The sequence below is a fragment of the Culex quinquefasciatus genome, chromosome 2 (genome assembly GCF_015732765.1).
Source record: "Culex quinquefasciatus strain JHB chromosome 2, VPISU_Cqui_1.0_pri_paternal, whole genome shotgun sequence".
Classification (NCBI taxonomy): domain Eukaryota; kingdom Metazoa; phylum Arthropoda; class Insecta; order Diptera; family Culicidae; genus Culex; species Culex quinquefasciatus.
Window position 1 is genome coordinate 45,711,807 of NC_051862.1, and position 21,540 is coordinate 45,733,346.

At 41.5% G+C, this 21,540-nt stretch overlaps 1 protein-coding gene across 4 annotated transcripts in view; it reads right to left on the minus strand.

Annotated features, from left to right (window-relative positions):
- Positions 1-21,540, minus strand: part of LOC6038744 (MOXD1 homolog 2) — a 335,053-nt gene that overhangs the window by 18,053 nt on the left and 295,460 nt on the right. For all 4 annotated transcript variants that reach the window (XM_038255978.1, XM_038255976.1, XM_038255977.1 and 1 more), the window contains one exon: positions 13,506-13,784. In XM_038255978.1, the coding sequence (XP_038111906.1) occupies positions 13,506-13,784 (279 nt within the window). The remainder of the gene's footprint in view (positions 1-13,505; positions 13,785-21,540) is intronic.

Consider the following 21,540-nt stretch of genomic DNA (forward strand, 5'->3'; position numbering starts at 1 on the left):
TGATGGAAAAATATGCTGTTCTATTTTCATCTATAATAAAATCAGACAATAAAATGCAGTGTAAAGAAAAACAGCTACAACGTGTGTTAGTTCAATTTTATAAAAGGTTTTTACAAAACTTTTCCTTTTGTAACATTTAAATTCACTCAACAACACAACCCTATTCTTCAGAGTGCACCCATCCACGTGAAGGGGTCCCCCATTGGAGGTGGATTTAAATTTGGCTGGAAATCGCGCACATTCTTTGAGGTAGGTCAGCAGCACCGTGATGCCGCCGCCACCACCATCCGGAGCTCCGTTCAACCGTGGCACGATGGCAGCCAGCAAACAAAACGGTCGCACAAAAAAAAAACGAACGAGACACTTCAACAGAACCAGCAGCAAAAAAAGTTCCACCTCGCGCCCGACTATCGTTTTCATTTAATTACATTTTATTTACATTCTCGTGATTTCGCAATTAAAAATATTTAACGGCAAACAAACGAATGAGAATTTTTCCGCGATTGGCACACAAAAAAAACGGATTGGTGGATGGACGTATGGGAGGTTGAGAAGGGGGGGGGGGGGATGGTATTGTCGTTTTCGTGTATGTTTCGTCGGTTGGATCGAGAAGTACCCCCCCAGCACACCCGGTGGCAGCGCTGTCAGTGGTGCCCGCACGGTGAGATAATATCTGGGAGTCACGTGCAGGGCAGTGTTGCCAGGCGGCCACTGTGAATGGCTCCAGCAGTCCAGAGTTGGTTGAATGAACCATAATGGGAAAGATAGAGCTGGACTAATTGAATTGGAAAATGTAATTTTCATTTTTGTCCGATTGCTGAGCGTTTGAAGTAATTTTACGGTTTATAGATTATTTTTTTCGTATTAGAAAGGGTAAAAGGATATTTTAATTTTCAATGAGTGCTCAAAGTTGCATATGAAAGTGTACAATTAATGCCCTCATGATTAACTAATAAATTGTTAGTTCCGATTTCAATAAAGTAGTTTGAGGAGGAATCATCTAAAATATTGCTACGTTTGTTATTTTTTTTAGCAAAGCATATTTTTATAAGTACTTTCAGGTATATAACCCGATTTCCGATTCACATTGCTTATCAGGATCAACTCGAATCTTCTTGCACCCCTCGACAAAGTTGCAGGGAATTGAATTTACTGCAAGAGTCCCACACTTGAACAATTTTGGACGAGACCTGCGCGCTCTGCTGTCAAAATCCTGATACGAATATATGATGAAAGTTATATATAAATATGTTGAAAAATGTGTTCATAAAAAAAATCCAAATAATATAGAAAACTATAAAAAAATTAGAAAATTTCAAAATCACTACTCACGCTTCAAAAGGAATTGAAACTCATTATATTACATTTTTGTGAAATTTTAGTCTTGATTTAGAGACCGTGAATGAAATAAAAAATGAGAAATGAGATAATTCACAATATGGTTTCAATTATTGACATTGAAAATAGGATCAAAAGTCATTATTTTCGACAAACTTTATCCTCTTTGTTTTTATTCATTTCTTGACAATTTAAAGTGGACAAAAAATTCCATGTTTGAGCTATAGAAGTGACGGAAGTTTTGTTTTTCCCCAAGTTAACAATAAATACAGTAGAGCAATTCTCTGAGATTTCGGTCATTCGATTTTTTTTTGTATTTTTTAATCCGGCTGAAACTTTTTTGGTGCCTTCGGTATTCCCAAAGAAGCCATTTTGCATCCTTAGTTTGTCCATATAATTTTCCATACAAATTTGGCAGCTGTTCATAGAAAATTATATGTGAAAATTCAAAATTCTGTATCTTTTGATGGAATTTTCTGATCGATTTGGTGTCTTCGGCAAAGTTTTAGGTATGGATATAGACTACACTGAAAAAAATGATACAAGGTAAAAAAAATTTGGTGATTTTTAATTTAACTTTTTGTCACTAAAACTTGATTTGCAAAAAAACACTATTTTTATTTTTTTATTTTTTGATATGTTTTAGAGGACATATAATGCCAACTTTTCAGAAATTTCTAGAATGGGCAAAAAATCTTTGACCGAGTTATGATTTTGCACCGTTTTCAAGTTATAGCCATTTTTAGGTAACTTTTTTAAAAATAGTCGCAGTTTTTCATTTTTTTAAATTGGTGCCCATGTTTGCCCACCTTTGAAAAAAATATTTTTGAAAAGCTGAGAAAATTCGGTATATTTTGCTTTTTCGGACTTTGTTGATACGACCCATAGTTGCTGAGATATTGCCATGCAAGATACAAAATTTGAATTTTCACAAATCATTTTTGTATGGACAGCTGCCAAATTTGTATGGATAATTATATGGACAAACTAATGATTCAAAATGGCTTCTTTGGGAATACCGAAGGCACCAAAAAAGTTTCAGCCTAATTAAAAAATACAAAAATTAAAATTAAAGAAAAAAGACCGATTCCGTAGAGAACTGCTCAGTAATTTTTGAAACAAAAAACAAACAAAAATTCATAACACGGCGAAAAACAACACGTCCGTAATGAAGTAAGGCCCAAAAGTTGGCAAAAAAAAGGATTTTGAAATTTAGTTTTTGTGATAAAAAAATAAATTAAAAATATTTTTTTTCAAATGGTAAGCAAAATAAAATAAAACTAAAAACATTGTCTGAGAAAATTTTTCACCTTCATTTTTAATGAATTTTAACAAATTTTATGTTTGTCAAGGCCAATATTTCAACAAACTAAGGTCAGATTTGAAACGTTAAAAAAATTGTATATAATTTCCTAAGCTTTATTTTATTTAGAGAATGACGAAGACGGCAACATTTTTTATTCAATTAGAAAAATAGATTTATTGACATTTTTTTTGCTAGAAATTGTTATAAGGTGTGCATGCTATCATAATTCCGTTTAAGGGTATAACAGCAACCAAAAAAGTTGTTGTCTTCTTATTCCAAAAATTGTTGAACTAGCGGGCCCAATACCGATATAATTTGATTATAATAATTGACAGCTTAGGGTAGCGTCGTCAAGTACTTTTCAATCAATAATTTTTTTTTTAATATCAAATTCATAATTAGAAATTGGATTGATTTTGTTAATTAATTTCAAAACTCATTATTTAAAAAAAATGTTTCGGCTGAAATAAACTATACAATCTGTATCATGAATTTGTCAAAATCGAAAATCAAAATTAAAAATCAAATAAAAAAAATGATTTTTTTCCAGTGTACTTTTTTAATCTTGAAACAACTTTGCAAAAATAGCAAATATATCAGAATATTAGATGTTCAGATTTTCCAACCATTTCATTGCTCTTGTTAATATGAGCTGCTCCAAGCTTGAAATAAAGACTTGTAAGGACAATGAAAAGTCGATTTCAGAAAACGTAAAAAAATATTAATTTTTCGAAAGTCACGTTAAAAATAAAAAAAAAATGTTATAAAATTTGACTTAACAGTTACATTAAAAATCCAAAACCATTAACATTTTTTTTTTGTTTAGAAAGTGAAAAAAATAAATCGATAAATTTGCAAAACATAATATATCTCGAAATGCTTTACCTGGAACCAGATGCGTTCCGAATGGTTTCACAAAGCTTACAAGCCGCACCCAAATTCCGCTCCATTCGAAATAAATCCCCCTCTTTGCTGATTGCAACTTTTTAATTTTCCCATTTCGATCACTGTTTGTGTACTCCCAGCCGCATTAATTAACGAACCAATAATTTGAAAACATTTCCACCGAAACCAAACACTGCCGGGGTACCTGGCAGACTCAGTTGCAATGCATTCCGAGCCTCGTCAATAAATCCCTTTCCGAAAAAAAAATAAAAATAAATAAAAATAACAGACCCCAAGACCCACTTTACCGTTTCGTTCGCATCAATTCAGCTAGCTTAAAGTGAGTGATTTTTTTCCCTCCCCAATGTGATCTCATTTGCCTCCATGGGAGCTTTTCTCCCCTCTCCCTCGTTCGGTGAGCTGCATCGCGAATGCATTCAATTAAATTTAATGTAACATTCAATCGCTTTTTTTTCTGCGCCACCATTATTGCTGTCTGTTACGTCGTTTTTTACCGTCCACGTGGAATTGGGTGATGGAAGGGGGGGAGGGGGGGGGGGGGGAAGGGGGTACCCAGGAAAAATAAATAAATGCCACCGGTGTTCTTTTTTTCTCGTTCTCGCTCTCTGAGAGCGAGAGAGGAAGTCAGGACAAAGAGGGCCCCCAGAATGGGGGTCACTTCGAAGGTGAGAAAGGACAGGTGTGACACGGTGCGGTGGCGACCAGGGCTGCAAAACGGGGGTTCGGTCAATTGTTAAGTTGACAAATGAAAGTAATTAGAGTGAAAAGAAACTTAGTTGGACAATAACCCTCTACTGCCCACATTTTTTTCCAAAAATTTTTTTCCCCGTGTTCAGGAGGTCATTTTGAGAAACATTTGTTCTACGAAAAACATTACTTTTATTGTTTTATGTTTTTCTTGTTTCGTTTTAAGTATTTTTATTTGTATTTACTTGTTTAGTTTATGTTTGATTTTGGTAGTATTTGTCTATTATATCACCTCATATTATTACATTAAGCCAATCTTATTTTTTCATGTTTTTACAGTCACTTTTTCAATTTTTTGCTCGTTTTTCTCATTTTCTGCTATAAATGGTACCATTATCATTTAAATTGTAAAAAAAATGCGTAGAGGCACTAGGCACTAGCCTGGAGCACTAGAAAAATTACTTCTTACTTATTTTCACATAAAATATAGGAAATGTTAGTAAAACACATAGCAAAAGTTGACCCCAAAAAAAAAGTAATTTTTAAAAAAACATTAGCAAAGTTATTACAAACAAGTAAAACTTGCCACCCATACATTTTTTTTTTAATTTTAAGAGTTCTTCTTTCCAATGCTTTTTAAAGATCAAGAATTGGTTGAAAAATGGATTTTTGGCGATTTTTTGTAGAGGATTACAGACCATTGAACAAGGATAGAGTTACGGTCACTTTACACATTACAGTAAAGGTCCCAAATGTTGACCATCAGAGTAATGGTCACTGGTGTAGGACATTAGAGTAAAGGTCCTAAGTTTTGGACATTAGAGTAAAGCCCTAGTAACATTTTAGGTTTTAAGCCTATTTAGGCCGTATGAGGGTTTCCAGAACCATGATAAAACCTGTAAGTTTCAAAATGTTACTAGGGAGGTCCCTGGTGTTGGACATTAGAATAAAGGTCCCTAGTCTTGGACATTAGAGTAAAGGTCAATGGTGTAGGACATTAGAATAAAGGTCCCTAGTCTTGGACATTAGAGTAAAGGTCAATGGTATAGGGTATTAGAGTAAAGGTTCCTGGTGTATGCCATTAGAGTAAAAGTCCCTAGTCTTGGACATTAGAGTAAAGGTCCCTAGCCTTGGACATTAGAGTTAAGGTCAATGGTGTAGGACATTAGAGTAAAGGTCCCTGGTGTATGAAATTAGAGTAAAAGTCCCTTGTCTTGGACATTAGAGTAAAGGTCCCTAGTCTTGGACATTAGAGTTAAGGTCAATGGTGTAGGGCATTAGAGTAAAGGTCCCTTGTCTTGGACATTAGAGTAAAGGTCTCTGGTGTAGGACATTAGAGTAAAGGTCCCTGGTGTATGAAATTAGAGTAAAAGTCCCTTGTCTTGGACATTAGAGTAAAGGTCCCTAGTCTTGGTGTAAGACATTAGAGTAAAGGTCCCTAGTCTTGGACATTAGAGTAAAGGTCCTTGGTGTAGGACATTAGAGTAAAAGTCCCTAGTCTTGGACATTAGAGTAAAGGTCCCTAGTCTTGGACATTAGAGTAAAGGTCCCTGATGTAGGACATTAGAGTAAAGGTCCCTGATGTAGGACATTAGAGTAAAGGTCCCTAGTCTTGGACATCAGAGAAAAAGTCACAGGTGTAGGATATTAGAGTGGACGTTAGAGTAAAGGTCTCTGGTGTAGAACATTGAAGTTAAAGACTATAACCTTGGACATCATAAGAGTAAAAGTCGTTGGTTTTGGCAATTAGGTGAAAGTGTTTTGAACTTTGACGTTAGAATAATGGTCCATGGTCTTGGACATTTGAGTGAAAAGCTCAGGTCACACGGCTTGTCTAAAGGTTATTTTTATAAAACTTTAATGAACCTCGGTAATTCTTTCTGGAGCTTGTTGTGGGGACTGTCCTGAGTCAGGGAAACTGTTTATCGAAAAATTCTATCGGTAAAAATTGATCTTATCTCATTTTGAAGTTTTTATACAATATATTTAAGCTAAAATTATTAAAAAGTATTAAATAGATTGCTGAAATAATTATGTTGGGACGGTGTGTAGTTTATGGACACGTCCTTATTGTGTACATTCTGAAGAACAATACGAATGTGAACCTTTGTGACGAATAAAGATCTGACGATCACTCTCTTCTTCATCCAGCCACCGTCCTAGACGGTTGGTCTGAAGTGTAGTGCAAGCTATTGTTTTATTTCTGCTGCTATCCGTTGGTCATCTGAGAACCTGCAATCAATCAACACAACGTACTATGGGTCCTACTGCTTTGCGCGATCATAATGGTGCCGTGACCGCGTCTGATCCAGGTGAGCCAAGGAAGCTGGGCAATCGCTGCGCGGAATTTGCTGGGCTAGACATCTGCACACTTCTCGACATGGGGCCTCGGACGGCCATTTTGCCAGAACGATTTCGGTCGCTCCCCAACAGCGGCGACGCACCGGGATGTTCGTCGAGGAAGTCGCTCTGCAGATGGGTCTACGGGCAATTTCCGGCATTCTTCATCGACTTGTTGAACCTGCACTGGAACACTCGCTCTCCAGCTTCGCCAAGGTCAACTTTCATCCAAGCTGCACCGCAACCACATCGCACAATCCATCGTGCAAGAAGCAAAGAAGAGCACCGGTAAGGAGGGGTCGTCCACGAACACCGTAACGGAACATCAACATCTGCTCATTCATCACGCAACCCGTGTGTGATAATTCTAAACCTACGGTTTAGGGGGGGGGAGTATGTTGGGACGGTGTGTAGTTTATGGACACGTCCTTATTGTGTACATTCTGAAGAACAATACGAATGTGAACCTTTGTGACGAATAAAGATCTGACGATCACTCTCTTCTTCATCCAGCCACCGTCCTAGACGGTTGGTCTGAAGTGTAGTGCAAGCTATTGTTTTATTTCTGCTGCTATCCGTTGGTCATCTGAGAACCTGCAATCAATCAACACAACGTACTATGGGTCCTACTGCTTTGCGCGATCAAATTATGTTTTGTTGTTATTTATTCAAAACATAAATTTCAAGTTCCCTAAACATATCTTCAATATCCTACATCATGGAAAAATGTTTATCTTGGTCGTCAGTTTCGATAATAGCTGCATAATAGGATTTTTCCTAGTTTTTTTTTTTTTTTCTTTCAAATTCATTTGGAAACATCAACTTTATTCGTGTTTATCAAAACTGTTTTCGTGGATTTGTAGCTAATTTTCAGTTTCAAATTTTCGGGATTCTCTACCCAAAATAGTTCATACATAATTTTTGTTAGGTCATGAGGGTGGTTCTGGCCACGTCAGGGTGGTTCAAAGATGACAATTTTGAGATTTTTTTTAAAACATTGTCAAACGCCATTTTAACTAAACTCACATGATCATGCGTATTTTTCCTTGAAAGTCTTATTAGTCACATTTCTTTCACAAACCGGATGACTATAATTGGGTGGAACACTGTCAAGTAATGGTTTTGAGCATACATATTTTTTTATTTAATTTTTTTCTGCAAAATCGACAAAATTGCCATATTATGGCCCACTTTGACGTGGCCGAAACCACCCTAATGATCTAACAAAAATTATGTATAAACTATTTTGGGTAGAGAATCCCGAAAAATTGAAGCCGATGTGAACACTTCAGAGTTTGGTCATGCCGTTTGCGTAGGAAATTGTTGTATTGGAACACCTTAAATATAACAATTATATTCAACAATACACTTAAGTCACTTAGCAGAATATTGTAAGATGTTCAATAATTTGTCAACATGTTTTTTTTTTACAAATAAAAAAAATATCGAAATCCAGCTCATGAATTTTGGTTAATGTAAATAGTAGTAGGACAAAAAGGGAATAAATATCACAGAATTTTAAAATTTGTAGTGTTATCTCTACACTAAAATTGTTGAAACTTTTCAGAATTTTGATGTAATATCATGTTTATCCTGCAAATTTATTGTGGATGTTATTTGCTACAAATCCACGTAAACAGTTTTGATAAATACGAATAAAGTTGATGTTTCCAGATGAATTTAAAAGAAAAAAAATAGGACAAAACCTATTTTGCAGCTATTATCGAAACTGACGACCAAGATAAACATTTTTCCATGATGAAGGATATTGAAAACCTGTTTAAGGAACTCGAAACTGATGTTATGATGAAATAACAACACCAAAAATCATAATTTCAGCAATTTATTTAATACTTTTCATTATTTTAGCTTAAATATATTGTATAAATACTTCAAAATGAGATAAAATCAATTTTTACCGATAGAATTTTTCGATAAACAGTTTCCCTGACTCGGGACAGTCTCTCCAACAAACTCCAGAAAGAATTACCGAGGTTCATTCAAGTTTTATAAAAATAACCTTTAGACAAGCCGTGGTCAGTAAGGTAAAAGGTACTACCTATGTCTTTCTGCTTCGACATTTTCATCATTTAATTTTTAATAGAAATTTGTTCTGCTAAACTTTTGAATATCTCTGTTCAAACCTCAAACCAACCCTGGCTTTTGTCAACCTGGCCTCCAACAGAAGCAGCGCAGGGTCACGTTGCCAGCGGGCAATTTCTCACAATAACGAAAAAAATTCGCGCCGTTTCGCAGCCTCCGACAACGGCGTCACAAAAACACCATTACGTGTGGTAGCTCTGAGGCGGCTTCGGCAGGTTTCGCAACCCATGTGGGACACAGCCGGGCAGATTACAATCGTCGTCAAGGGGTCGAACAAAACGGCGCACCGACTCACATGCAATGTAGGTTGCCATTTTAATTATTGGTACAGCAGTAGCAGTGACAGTCGGGCAGACAGGTGATCTGTGACTGTGGTGGTTGAGGGGAGGGAGTTCAAAAGTCGAGATATTTTTACAGTTGCAGTTGTGTTTAGGCATAATATACGAGGAAGAATGATTGAGAATTGTGTTCTAAAGTAAAATAAATAAATTCAACTCAAAATCCCTGCAATCCCTACCAGCTTATCAAATTACACTCAAGTAATTAAGCTAACCATTCGCCCTTCCATCGGGCATGCGATCCAACACGACCGACCCATATCCCTATCAATTCAAATTGCATTAACCGACCCGGGGAAAACCCCAACATATCATGCCAGCAAAAAAGGGGCAAAACTTTTCTTACGCTACCCACGTAAACATCGTTACAGTCCTCCCCTGGAACCCTTACAGATCTTCAAATCGGCCGCAGAACTGACCATCGGGGGGAGGAAATTCTCCACATACCCCAGCAATCCAATTAGCACAATTAGATGTTACAGTGAGGGGTCCAATTTAGACGTCACGTAACCTCACTCGTTGTGTTGTGTTTGTTACCGAGCTGAAATCTGTCAACTTCTCCGGGTGTCGGGGGTTCGTATCTAGTGCGGTTTAGCTTTTGGAATTCGCATTTTATCTGTTGGCCTTCTAGGGTGGTGCGCGTCGTGAACGTAAACAGTATGAAATGTCATGAACCACCCTACCGACAGCTACACGAGACAGAATATCACTCTTGTGTGGTTTCGCCCACCCACAAAGTCAATGCTACGGGCGTTGATTTTGACCTTCCCCCTAAAACTCCAGCATCAATGTCTCCAAAGACAGCTCCTGGAGAAGATACTCCGAATTCCAGCTGGTTGCACTCGGACGCAAATTATTGGACCAATGTTTGGCCTGTTCGATGTGGGTTCTACCACAGGAACCGTAATTGAGCGTGATTTTGAACTCGAAGGAGTTTGCGATGGAAACCGTGAATAATATACAAAATTACAAGCATTAAACAGGCATTATTCACGGAAACTTGATTAAAATTATCAAATCTATGCCAAATCTACCCCAAAGAACAGTACAATTAACTTTGGCCTCATTTGTTTCCTCAAGTAACCCCCCACCCCATGTGTGTCGACACATATTGGTGGAAGAAGGTTCTGCTTGAGGAAGTCCTGGGGACACATTTTGCGGAAATAGATCTCTCTCGCAGCAGTGTCTATTGCCACATGCCTCCGCCATTATCTTGGTTTATCGAAACAGATTGCGGCTGCTGCTGCTGCTACTACCATCAGGACCGACATGAAGCAGGCAGATTTAATCGGTTTCATTACATGTCCTGGGCAAAGAGAAGGCTTGCCAACATCAAAGGGTTGTCGAGAGACGTTGAGATATTGCGCAAGTGAACGTCTCGCAACGGAAAGGTCCCTCCCCCTTCAGGGACGATGTACATTGACATGACCTTCCGGGGGTCAGAAGAAGCTGTCGGTCCATTACTCGTTGTAACAGGCCAGGTTAGAGTCTGTGCAGCAGAATTAATTTGCGAACCCTGCCAGCATTGTTTGCGGGGGAGTTGTTACAAAACAGAGAAGAAAAAAGAACACACTTGCTAATATAAGCAAATCAATAAAAGCAAACAAATAGCTGCTGGTACGATGCGGGTGGAGCTTTTTTCGAACTCTGAATGAAGACTAAAATTGTGGCGGGGAGGAACGAACAATCCAAACAACCAAACGAGTTGAACCAACTGGTTAACTCTGACAAAGAGTGCCGGTGCACACATACACACGGCTGTAAAATGTGGTGGAAAATCAAACAAAACCCCGGGTTAACCGAGACGACAGCAAGGTGGGTTCCGTGAAGTGATTGTTTGTCTTGCTTCCAAAACTTGCAACGTCGTCCGAGGGAAAATCGAACCGAGGACAATTTAGTGCCAGAGCCCGGTGTGGCATGTGGATGTGCATTTGCATACCTCCTGCCACTTCAGCACTCGCTGCAACAAAAGGACAACTTTGCGCTTGCACATCACACCGAGAAAGTTTAGAGAGCCATCGTCCCGTGAAAGCTCTCCGACATCGAAAGGACACACTTTCGTTTCCGCCTTTGGGCGCTTTTGTAAGTGGGCGATGGACAGGGGTGTAGCCTTGATTTTTTTTAAATTGACAAATGACTTATACCTGACTTCAGTTGGCTTCACTTAACTTCATTTGACTTCACCTAACTTCACTTGACTTTACTTGACTTGACTTCACCTGAATTCACCTGACTTCACTAGACTTCACTTCACTTGACTTGACTTGACTTGACTTGTTTGACTTCACCTGACTTCACTTCACCTGACTTCACTTGACTTCACTTGACCTCACTTGACTTCACTTGACCTCACTTGACTTACCTCGACTTCAATTGACTTCACTACACTCGGTTTCTAAGGTGCTGTCTGAAGTCCGTAATTGAGATGAGTTTGTCATGAAACTTGAAAAGCATTGTTTCGAGAAAAGTTTTCAAATGCCTTCAACCCTGTCTTTTTACCGACCATAAAAGATAGTTTTCGCCGGACGGTGGTTGATTTTAGGGGACCCCGTCCCTTCACCTGAACCCGAATCCGATTCCAGTAAGGAAGCCCTAGAAAAAGGACCTTTCCCAAGCTCATCTGCTGTTGGAAAAAGGAGGGAATGACCGCTCTCCACCTCGTGATGATGAAGCCGGGAATTATGTATGAAGGCGATACGGTTCAGCTGGAACGCAAATCTGCATCGAATCGAGTGGAGGAGGCGGTCAAGCGGGGGGGAGGGGTTGGCATCAACTCTGTTGCTTTCGTCCATAGTGAGCCGAGAAACATGACGATGATGATGACGGGTGTTGTTTTAAGATAATGGCGTTTAGCATTGTGTGCTCGGAGCTTTCAACGGGACAGGGCGAGTTCAGGAAATAAAGCTCCGGCACTGGACGACACGGGGCCGGTTGACCTTTTAACGAAATGATAGAGTTTAGTAGGAAAGTTGGAATTGCTTTTTCCGAACGGCGATGGAATTGGTTCGTTCTAACGTTCCGAGTAGTTTCAAGTGGAGTCCATTATCGTTGATTGGTGCTAGAAATCAACGAGTTGAGTTGAATTTCTGGGCTCGAATGGACACTTTTTCCGGAATTCAATCTCGGTAAAAGTGGGTTTAAAAAGCAATACATTCCGGGCGCAGATATCACGCCAGCTATCAATCGCTGATTCGCTTTTTATTTAATTACCTTTCTTGTGGGGGAGGGGGGTTGGGCCAATCTTGGAAATGAACTCGCGCAATCGGCTTCGCGATGTCAGCCTAAATCAGTCCCCAGCTGGATTCGGCACATAAAAATGGCGCACCGAAAATCCAATTGTCTACGTGTCACCAACAAAGCATGGGGGGTGTTGTTAGGAACACATAAATTTGCTGGTCCCCAAGGCGATCGGTGATTTGAAATTGGGGAAAAGAGGAATTTCTCGGGAACGGCAGTAATTCACGCACGTTGACGCGGAAGATGAACGCTCGGGAAAAAAACAAAGAAAACTCATCCAATCAAACGGGCGGAAGACTGTGCGGTGAAGGTGGTTTGGAAAATGAGGTTTCAAGTACGGACTTCAAAAAGAAGGTAAGGTGGAAGGTTGAATCCAATGATTTTGAAATAAGCATAAATAATATTTAACAGGAAAGTGAAGTCAAGTGAAGTCTTGTGAAGCCTAGTGAAGTCAAGTGCAGTCAAATGAAATGAAGTCAAGTGGAGTTAAGTGCAATTAAATGAAGTCAAGTGTAGTCTTGTTTAGCCTAGTGAAGCTTAGTAAAGTCAAGTGAAGTCAAGTGAAGTAAAGTGAATTCAAATGAAGTCAAGTGAAGTAAAATCAAGTGAAGTCAAATATAGTCAGGTAAAGTCAGGTGAAGTAAAGTAAAGTCAGGTAAAGTCAGGTGAAGTCAAGTGAATTCAAGTGAAGTCAAGTGAATTCGAGTGAAGTCAAATGAAGTAAAATAAAGTCAAGTGAAGTCTGATGAAGTCAGATGATGTTAAAGAAGTCAAGTGAAGTGAAGCCAAGTGAAGTCAAATAAAGTCGGATAAAGTCAAGTAAAGTCAGGTAAAGTCAGGTAAAGTCAGGTGAAGTCAGGTAAAGTCAGGTGAAGTCAAGTGAATCCAAGTGAAGTCAAGTAATTTCAAATGAATTCAGGTGAAATCAAATAAAATCAAGTAGAATCAATTGAATGCAAGTGAAGTCAAGTGACGGTCCCACGCTCCCTCAGCGTTGCACGTGACGGTACTTGTCATCCCGGGGCCACTTTCACACACGACCAAGCGCGAAAATTCGTTATCTCGACACTGCCTGTCGCGTTTCTTTTTCAACGCACCCTTCCCGCGCAGATTTCCGCCTCCTCGAGGGAAGAAAGCGCAAGGCTCCCCAAAATCAACCAAAGGAAATCGGAAAGTCGACTTCCCCTCAACCCCGGGTAAACGAAACCAACCCGGAGATGACGAGCAAGGGGGACGACAAACGAACTTACCCTAATCAGATGATGTTTGCGATTGATATCGCTCAGTTTGAACATTTTGCACCAGTGCAGGGTGTTGTCGGCCCGCGGCAACTCCACGTCCTGATTGCGCAGCTCCATGATCTTCATCCGGGCGTCGAGCTTGATTGGCGCCTGGTTCACGCGCTGCGTCAGAAACAGTGACCGGGCCTGCTTGAAGGCCTCGGCCGGATCGGGCAGGCTGCCCGGCGTGTACGAGGACCCGTGCGGTTCCTCGTCGTGGTACATGAAGATCACGCGCATGGTGTCGTTCTGGAAAAGGGGAGAGAAGAAAAAAAGTTAGTCGAAAGGACCTGCGAGGGGATATGGCTCAATTTATCTGTGCCATTCTTTTCGTTTCTTTTCGAGACCAAAAAACAGATATGTACAGAAAATGGGAACAAATATCTCGGATAAGACAAGACGTCGTCGTCGTCGTCGTCGTTTTCGCTCTCGACAATGCAGCTATTAATTGTCCAGATAAATGGGTCATTAAGATAATTAAATTCTCGTTGCACAGCACCAGCAGAAGTCCTGGAATCGTCGTGAAGCTGTGTTCAAGTGGGTCTGCACAGAAGACACAGTGGCGAAATCTCAGCACGTGTAATCCCACCCCGTCCAAGTTGTGTCTTTTCAATGTCACCGTGGTGTGCAATGCAGCAGTCAACAACAATTGTGCTGCAATTGGCTTTTCGGGCAACTCTGGGGAATTGCTGCCGTTGTTTTGGCGGAGAGTCCACTGAACAGCTATCTTTCTTAACGAGGTCGAGCTTTCTTTTGGGTTTTTTAGGATGGTGCTTCTAGAGATTGTTCTTCCAGATTTCTTCAACTGACCGTTAGAAAATTGGTAAAATACTTTAATGCAAGCACAATTTTTTTTTTTTTCAAAACAAGCATTTATTTTGAAAATTTAAAACAGGAGAGCTCTTTCGTTCAAGACATCGCTTCTTTAAGAAAACTCCTTATCTCACTTTATCCTTTTCTTGAGGTCGCCATAAACAGGACATGACATCGAGCAGTCCATCAACTCTAGAGCAGATGACGACCGCGCTACTGCAGTAGCATCCTGCAGCGATTTTTCCCTCGCAAGAAACTTAACCAGACACACCAACAGAAACAACACAACCGCCAGAGTTTATACAATGTCATAATTTTGCGCTTACCCTCGGAGCAGCTTGAGAGATTGCACCCGATATACGATGCCATTTTTCTTTCCATTTTTTTTTTCTGCTTCCACAGAAAGTGCTCAACTCATTGAGCTTCAGGTCACCACCACCCTGTCAAACGCAAAGTTTTTCCCCCGAGATAAAGTTTCCCTTGCCCCCAGAAGGTCAAGATATCGCAATCGAGGCTCATGAAATATAAAACAAGTAGATCTTGAGGGGACCCTCCGATGTTCTGAAGCTGCAGCGTACGAGAAAGTTTCACTTGTTAGTTGGGGACAAGGAAATCTTGTTGGAAAGTTCGTAATGTTAATAGTTTTTTTTCATGCTGCGGTGATTCTGAATTGCTCTTTATAGTAATGGATTTTTCATAGCTTGTGGAGATTCTTGAAGGATGTTGATCTTGGAACTTGATTTGCTAGAAACCTATGACTCATTTAGCCAATTTTTCGAGCACTTTTCAAAACACGCAACCTAGGCATTCCCGAGCTCATCAATTCCTAATGCAACAAAACGAAATGACGCCCCCTTTTTCCTTTCAAATGATTGATTACCTCCTTGTACGTACAGCATGAATCACCTTCGCTAATGACTAATGCCGACATGTTTGGCATGTTCTCACAGCCGTCACTCCGTCAACTCTATCTTTTTTCCGAAAGAATGCTCCCATTTGCCATATATTTCGAGTTCGTTAAATGGCACTCGTTTAAAATCCACGAAAAAAAAATCAACAAACGATAGCCACGCGTGTGTCGCGGTTGATCACGACCCCCGAAGACCCCGGCTCGAGCTCGTTTGCATAACGTTAATTACCCGCAAGAAGTGCAACCAGAAATGAGGTGCTGGTTTCGTGTGGCGTAATCAAGTGGTTAAAACTGGAGTAAAAGCCCCATAAATAATGCTGATGAGTTTTGTTGGGCTAGGGTAGGAAAAAAAAATCAAGCCTTCGAACACGAGTTCGTGATCTTTTCGGTGAGTTGAAACAGTGATGTGGATGCGGGTGCAATTAAGCGAAGCGATGGCCATTTTTGAACTCTTAAAATCTATTTTTAATGCTTCAAAATAAAAAAGTTACTTTCTACAAGGATTTTCAGTTATAAATGTTTCCTACCGTTGCGTAAATTCGTCAGAAAAAATATAAAAAAGATATTTTTAGCAAAATAAGAAGTTTTATTTCTAATACGGACTTCAAGAAGAACCTAAGCAATTCAGATTTGGGTTTAGTAAAAGTGAAGTCAAGTGATGTCAAGTGAAGTCATGTGAAGTCAAGTTAAGTCAAGTGAAGTCAAGTGAAGTCAAGTGAAGTCAAATGAAGTCAAGTGAAGTCAACTGAAGTCAACTGAAGTCTAGTGAAGTCAAATGAAGTCAACTGAAGTCAAATGAAGTCAAGTGAAGTCAAGTGATGTCAAGTGAAGTCTAGTGAAGTCTAGTGAAGTCTAGTAAAGTCAAGTGAAGTCAAGTGAAGTCAAGTGAAGTCAAATGAAGTCAAGTGAAGTCAACTGAAGTCTAGTGAAGTCAAATGAAGTCAAGTGAAGTCAACTGAAGTCAAATGAAGTCAAGTGAAGTCAAGTGATGTCAAGTGAAGTCTAGTGAAGTCTAGTGAAGTCTAGTAAAGTCAAGTGAAGTCAAATGAAGTCAAGTGAAGTCAACTGAAGTCAACTGAAGTCAACTGAAGTCTAGTGAAGTCAAATGAAGTCAAGTGAAGTCAAGTGATGTCAAGTGAAGTCAAGTAAAGTCAAGTAAAGTCAAGTGAAGTCTAGTGAAGTCTAGTGAAGTCAAGTGATGTCAAGTGATGTCAAGTAAAGTCAAGTTAAGTCAAGTGATGTCAAGTGAAATTCAATGAAGTCAAAAGAAGTGAAGAAAATCAAAAACTTCACAAATCTACAAGTAAGAATCCATAATAAGGAGTTCCACCCTACACCAACCCGTTGCAATAACCATCTGGCCCTGCAGCGGAACACCTCGAGTGCTCGGAAAATCCGTTTGTTTATCTTCACACTTGCCACGTCGCGTCGGTCGACCCAAATCTGTCCAATCGAAATTAATTACATGCATTATTGAACAACTCTCGTCGGTCCGCCGCCGGGTACGCAAACTCAGTGGGTCGACGTCCGTAATCGAGAGGCCCTCTAGCCAGACGGCTGGTTATGGTTAATAAATAAATGCGTGCGCGTGAAAAAAAAGAGTCGCGAAACTTGCGCAAGTGCGTGTTATGTCAACGACAAGTGGTTCAGCATCCATCTCCGTTTGGACTGTGGCCGATGTAATTGGTGCCCTTTGGGGATGCATTGTGCAAGCTTGCACCTGTTCTCCAGGGCCGTAAGCTGGTCAAGCTATGTTAACGAACCAGTTCAGCTGGCTTGAAAGTTTAACGAATTCTGTCACCTTCACGCTGAGTAATTGAAGCAGTCATCTTCGGCAATCGTTTGCTGAGAGGGGCAAAATACTGGCAAATTACGTTCTATCAAGGTCAAGCAACTTGACACGCTTCAGCGATTGCCAGCCGCTAGGCTGTCACTCCAGCGGCCCTAATGAACGTCCTCAATATCCATGAAGTCGCTGGAATCGACAAAGTCTTCGCTAATTTTACTGCCAATCATAGCTGAAGCGCGCGCTGAATGACATCATAATGCAATCAAAGGTCGCTGCCTTTTCGCACTTCTTTAAACGTCTCTCCACCTAGGGGAATTGTACTCCGCACTCCACGGTCTGCATTTAACGGCGAGATAAAGAAAAAAAAAACTTGCACCGATATTAAACGATAGCCTATTCGTGACAGTTGCTGGTGGGACGTCTTGGACCGGTTCTTCAGAGGGTTGCCCCTCGGGGGGGTATGGAGGACCGTTTTGCACTTGGAAGAAGTTTGAAGCTCAGTGAGCACATTTCGCTGCAAGGAAGAAGCAGGACAGGACGAGGCTCTCGTTTTGTGCTGCAGTTTTTTCCAGTCATGTGCTGAAGGACGCCTCGGGGGTGGTTTTTATCCATAGCGCGGTGACGCGGCGAACATCTCTGTTGTTGAGCCGGCAGACACATGCTGTTGCACGAGAAATGGGCTGGGGGCTGGGGTGGTCAAACCGTCATATACTCAAGTCTGCTCACAAGATTCAACTCTACTCACAAGACTCAACTCTGCTCACAAGACTCAACTCTGCTCAGAAGACTCAACTCTGCTTACAAGACTCAACTCTGCTCACAAAGACTCAACTCAGATCACAAGATTCAACTCTGCTCAGAAAACTCAACTCTGCTCACAAGACTCAACTCTGCTCACAACAGTCAACTCTGCTCACAAGACTTAACTCTGCTCACAAATGCTCAACTTTGCTCAGAAGACTCAACCCTGTTCAGAAGACTTAACCCTGCTCACAAAGACTCAAGTCTGCTCACAAGACTCAACTCTGCTCACAAGAATAGACTCTGTTCACAAGACTCAACTCTGCTCGCAACGACTCAACTCTGCTCACAAAGACTCAACTCTGCTCACAAAGATTCAACTCTGCTAACAAGAGTCAACTCTGCTCATAAGACTCAAGTTTGCTCACTAGACTCTACTCTGCTCACAAGACTCCACGCTGCTCACAAGACTCAACTCTGCTCACAAAGATTCAACTCAGATCACAAGATTCAACTCTGCTTAGAAACTCAACTCTGCTCACAAAGACTTAACTCTGCTCACAAAGACTCAACTCTGCTCGCAATGACTCATTTCTGCTCACAAAGACTCAACTCTGCTCACAAGACTCAACTCTGCTCGCAATGACTCATTCTGCTCATAAAGACTCAACTCTGCTCACAAAGACTTAACTCAGATCACAAGATTCAACTCTGCTTAGAAACTCAACTCTGCTCACAAAGACTGAACTCTGCTCGCAAAGACTCAACTCTGCTCGCAAATATTCAACACTGCTCACAAGACTCAATTCTACTTAGAAGACTCAACTCTGCTCACAAGACTCAACTCTGCTCTCAACGACTCATCTCTGCTCGCAACGACTCATTTCTGCTCACAAAGATTCAACTCTGATCACAAAGATTCAACTCAGATCACAAGATTCAACTCTGCTTAGAAACTAAACTCTGTTCACAAAGATTTAACTTTGCTCACAAAGACTCAACTCTGCTCGCAAAGACTCAACTCTGCTCAGATGAGTCAAATCTGCTCACAAGACTCAACTCTGCTCGCAAAGACTCAACTCTGCTCGCAAAGATTCAACTCTGCTCGCAATGATTCAAATTTGCTCGCAAAGATTCAACTCTACTCGAAACGACTCAGCTCTGCTCGGAAGACTTAACTCTGCTCACAAGACTCAACTCGGCTCACAAGAATCAACTCTGCTCCCAACGACTCATTTCTGCTCGCAACGACTCATTTCTGCTCACAAAGATTCAACTCTGATCACAAAGATTCAACTCAGATCACAAGATTCAACTTTGCTTAGAAACTCAACTCCGCTCACAAAGATTTAACTTTGCTCACAAAGACTCAACTCTGCTCACAAGACTCAACTCGGCTCACAAGACTCAACTCTGCTCGCAAAGACTCAACTCGGCTCACAAGGCATAAGTCTGACAACCCCTGGGCCCCTCCAACAATGCTGCCCTTGCAGTCACGCTCTCCAGCCAGAAGGACACAACTTTTGCATTGCACGTCCCCATCATCCCAGGCCCAGAAGGGCAGCAGCATGTGTCATGGATCATTCTCTGCGTGTGCACCGACGACGACGTTGGACTTGGTTCGCCCCTGCGGGGATTGCGGTTCTTCATTCTTCACGGCATTTCTTGTGCCGGGTAGATAAATAAGCCGCGTGCGCGCACCGGTTGGCAAGCTGGCCGGCAGGCGGTTATTGTCAATAGTGCCAGAAGTGATAAGCAATTGACACCCCAGCGATGGTCCGTGTACTTCATATCAGACGGTGATGCGCCCCGGAATGGAGTCATCTCCGTCCTTTGTGAGCGGTTTTGCTGATTGCTTTTTCCGGGACATTCCGGGATCCACAGCGCGCAGTGACAACGACGGCAGAGACATCACACGCAAGATTGAGTGAAGATTGGATCATTAGCCATGGTATGGGGGAGCGGCCTAGGAGATTATGCCCCCCGCAGGGGGAGCATTCGGAATTGGATTGACGTTCGATCGATTTGAGATGACGGTAATGGAGCGTTTAGTTCAAGGTCGTTTTACACTGTATTGATTGGGTGCAGCTGGAAGTGCGAGTCTTCAAAATTTGTACCTCGCGTTGAGCATGAACCTAGTGGTTGAACTAGAGCGCTGAAGTCATCAACACAGTTTAATTCCCATTAACTGCGCATTGTTTGCCAATCAAGTATGCAGAGTAGGCTACTTTGCCTAATCTCTAACTCGATTAGAGGAAGTAGAGTTCATCAAATAATTGCGATCTTCTCTTTCTCCACACACCCAGCGTGAGATTTGCCTCCGGATCAACAATTAAAACCTTTTTAGGGTCGCTAATGACAAATAAATTCAACACATTACAATTGAAGATCATGCAACCTCAGCTTTCACACCCAGAACTGCGGTCATCTCGCGCCAGTTCAACTCAACGATGGCACCCGGCTGGTTGTATCTAATCGTTCTGATTGCTTGCACTTCGAGCAGCGACCCAGACAACACCTTCTCGATCGAACTGTTCCGGCAGACGTACCTGCGCGAGCAGCGCAACTTTGTCATCGCTCCACCGGTGCTCCGGGCTTCGTTTGGGCTGCTCTACCAGGTCGCGAATCGTCCCGTAACGAGTGAACTTCAACGCGTTATGCACCTTGCTCCGGACAAGTTCCAGGCCGCGGTTGACCTGAAGGACTCGTTGACGTCGATGGCTAAAGGAAGGGAGCATTTCGAAACCCGGTGCAAGATGTTCCGCGATCAGGTCGAACTGAGTGAGAAGTTCAGTGCGCTGTTCTTGGGGTACTTCAAACCTGAGGTGGAATTTTCCTCCCTGAATGACCAGCACGCAGTTATCACGGTGACCCCAAAAGACTACCGCATGCGGTATTACGACCTGAAGCTATCCAGCGACTTCCACTTAAACGCTCTCTTCAGAAATCAGTTCGACCCGCAAAAAACAGAAAACAAAGTCTTCAAAGCCCTAAATGGCTACTGGATGACAAGTTGCATGCGACAGTCGGCTCACTTCGGAATCGCTCGGCTGGACCGGCTCATAGCTCTAGAGATGCACTACAGCTGGAGGTCGGAACTGACCATGATGGTGATCATGCCCGCCGAAGAGGAAGGAGTCCTGTCGGAACTGGTTCAACGGTTCGACCTGGCCACGTACCGCGCGATCGATCGGGCTTTGAGGCAGCGCTACATGGATGTGTCGATACCGAAGATCACGCTGGAGGGAAACGTACCGCTGGGAGTTCCGCTGGCGAAGATGGGCGTTGTTTCGGCATTTCTACACAACGGGTTCGATCTGTACCGGTACCGGGGAAGCGGCCTGGGGATGATCGAGCAGCGAGGCTCGGTTGTGGTTGCGGAAGGTGGTTCGGGGGCACCGAATGGGACGAGTAAGTATTGATGGGTTGTTGGATGAGGTTTAATTGAAAAGGATTAATATTGTAGGTAGGCCATCGTACCTGGCAGTTCCGCACTCTCCAGGATTCTACGCTGATCGACCCTTCATGGTTTTGATTAGGAATCGAGTTACAAAGCAGATTCTGGCGATTGGACACTATTCGTATTTTCAGTTGTAGCAAATTAATACAAGTTTAATAAAGATCAATGGACACAGAAATGATTTTTTTAGGTCTATAACATTGTAGAATTCTTGCTTTTGTTTTTGTTTTTGTTTTTGTTTTTGTTTTTGTTTTTGTTTTTGTTTTTGTTTTTGTTTTTGTTTTTGTTTTTG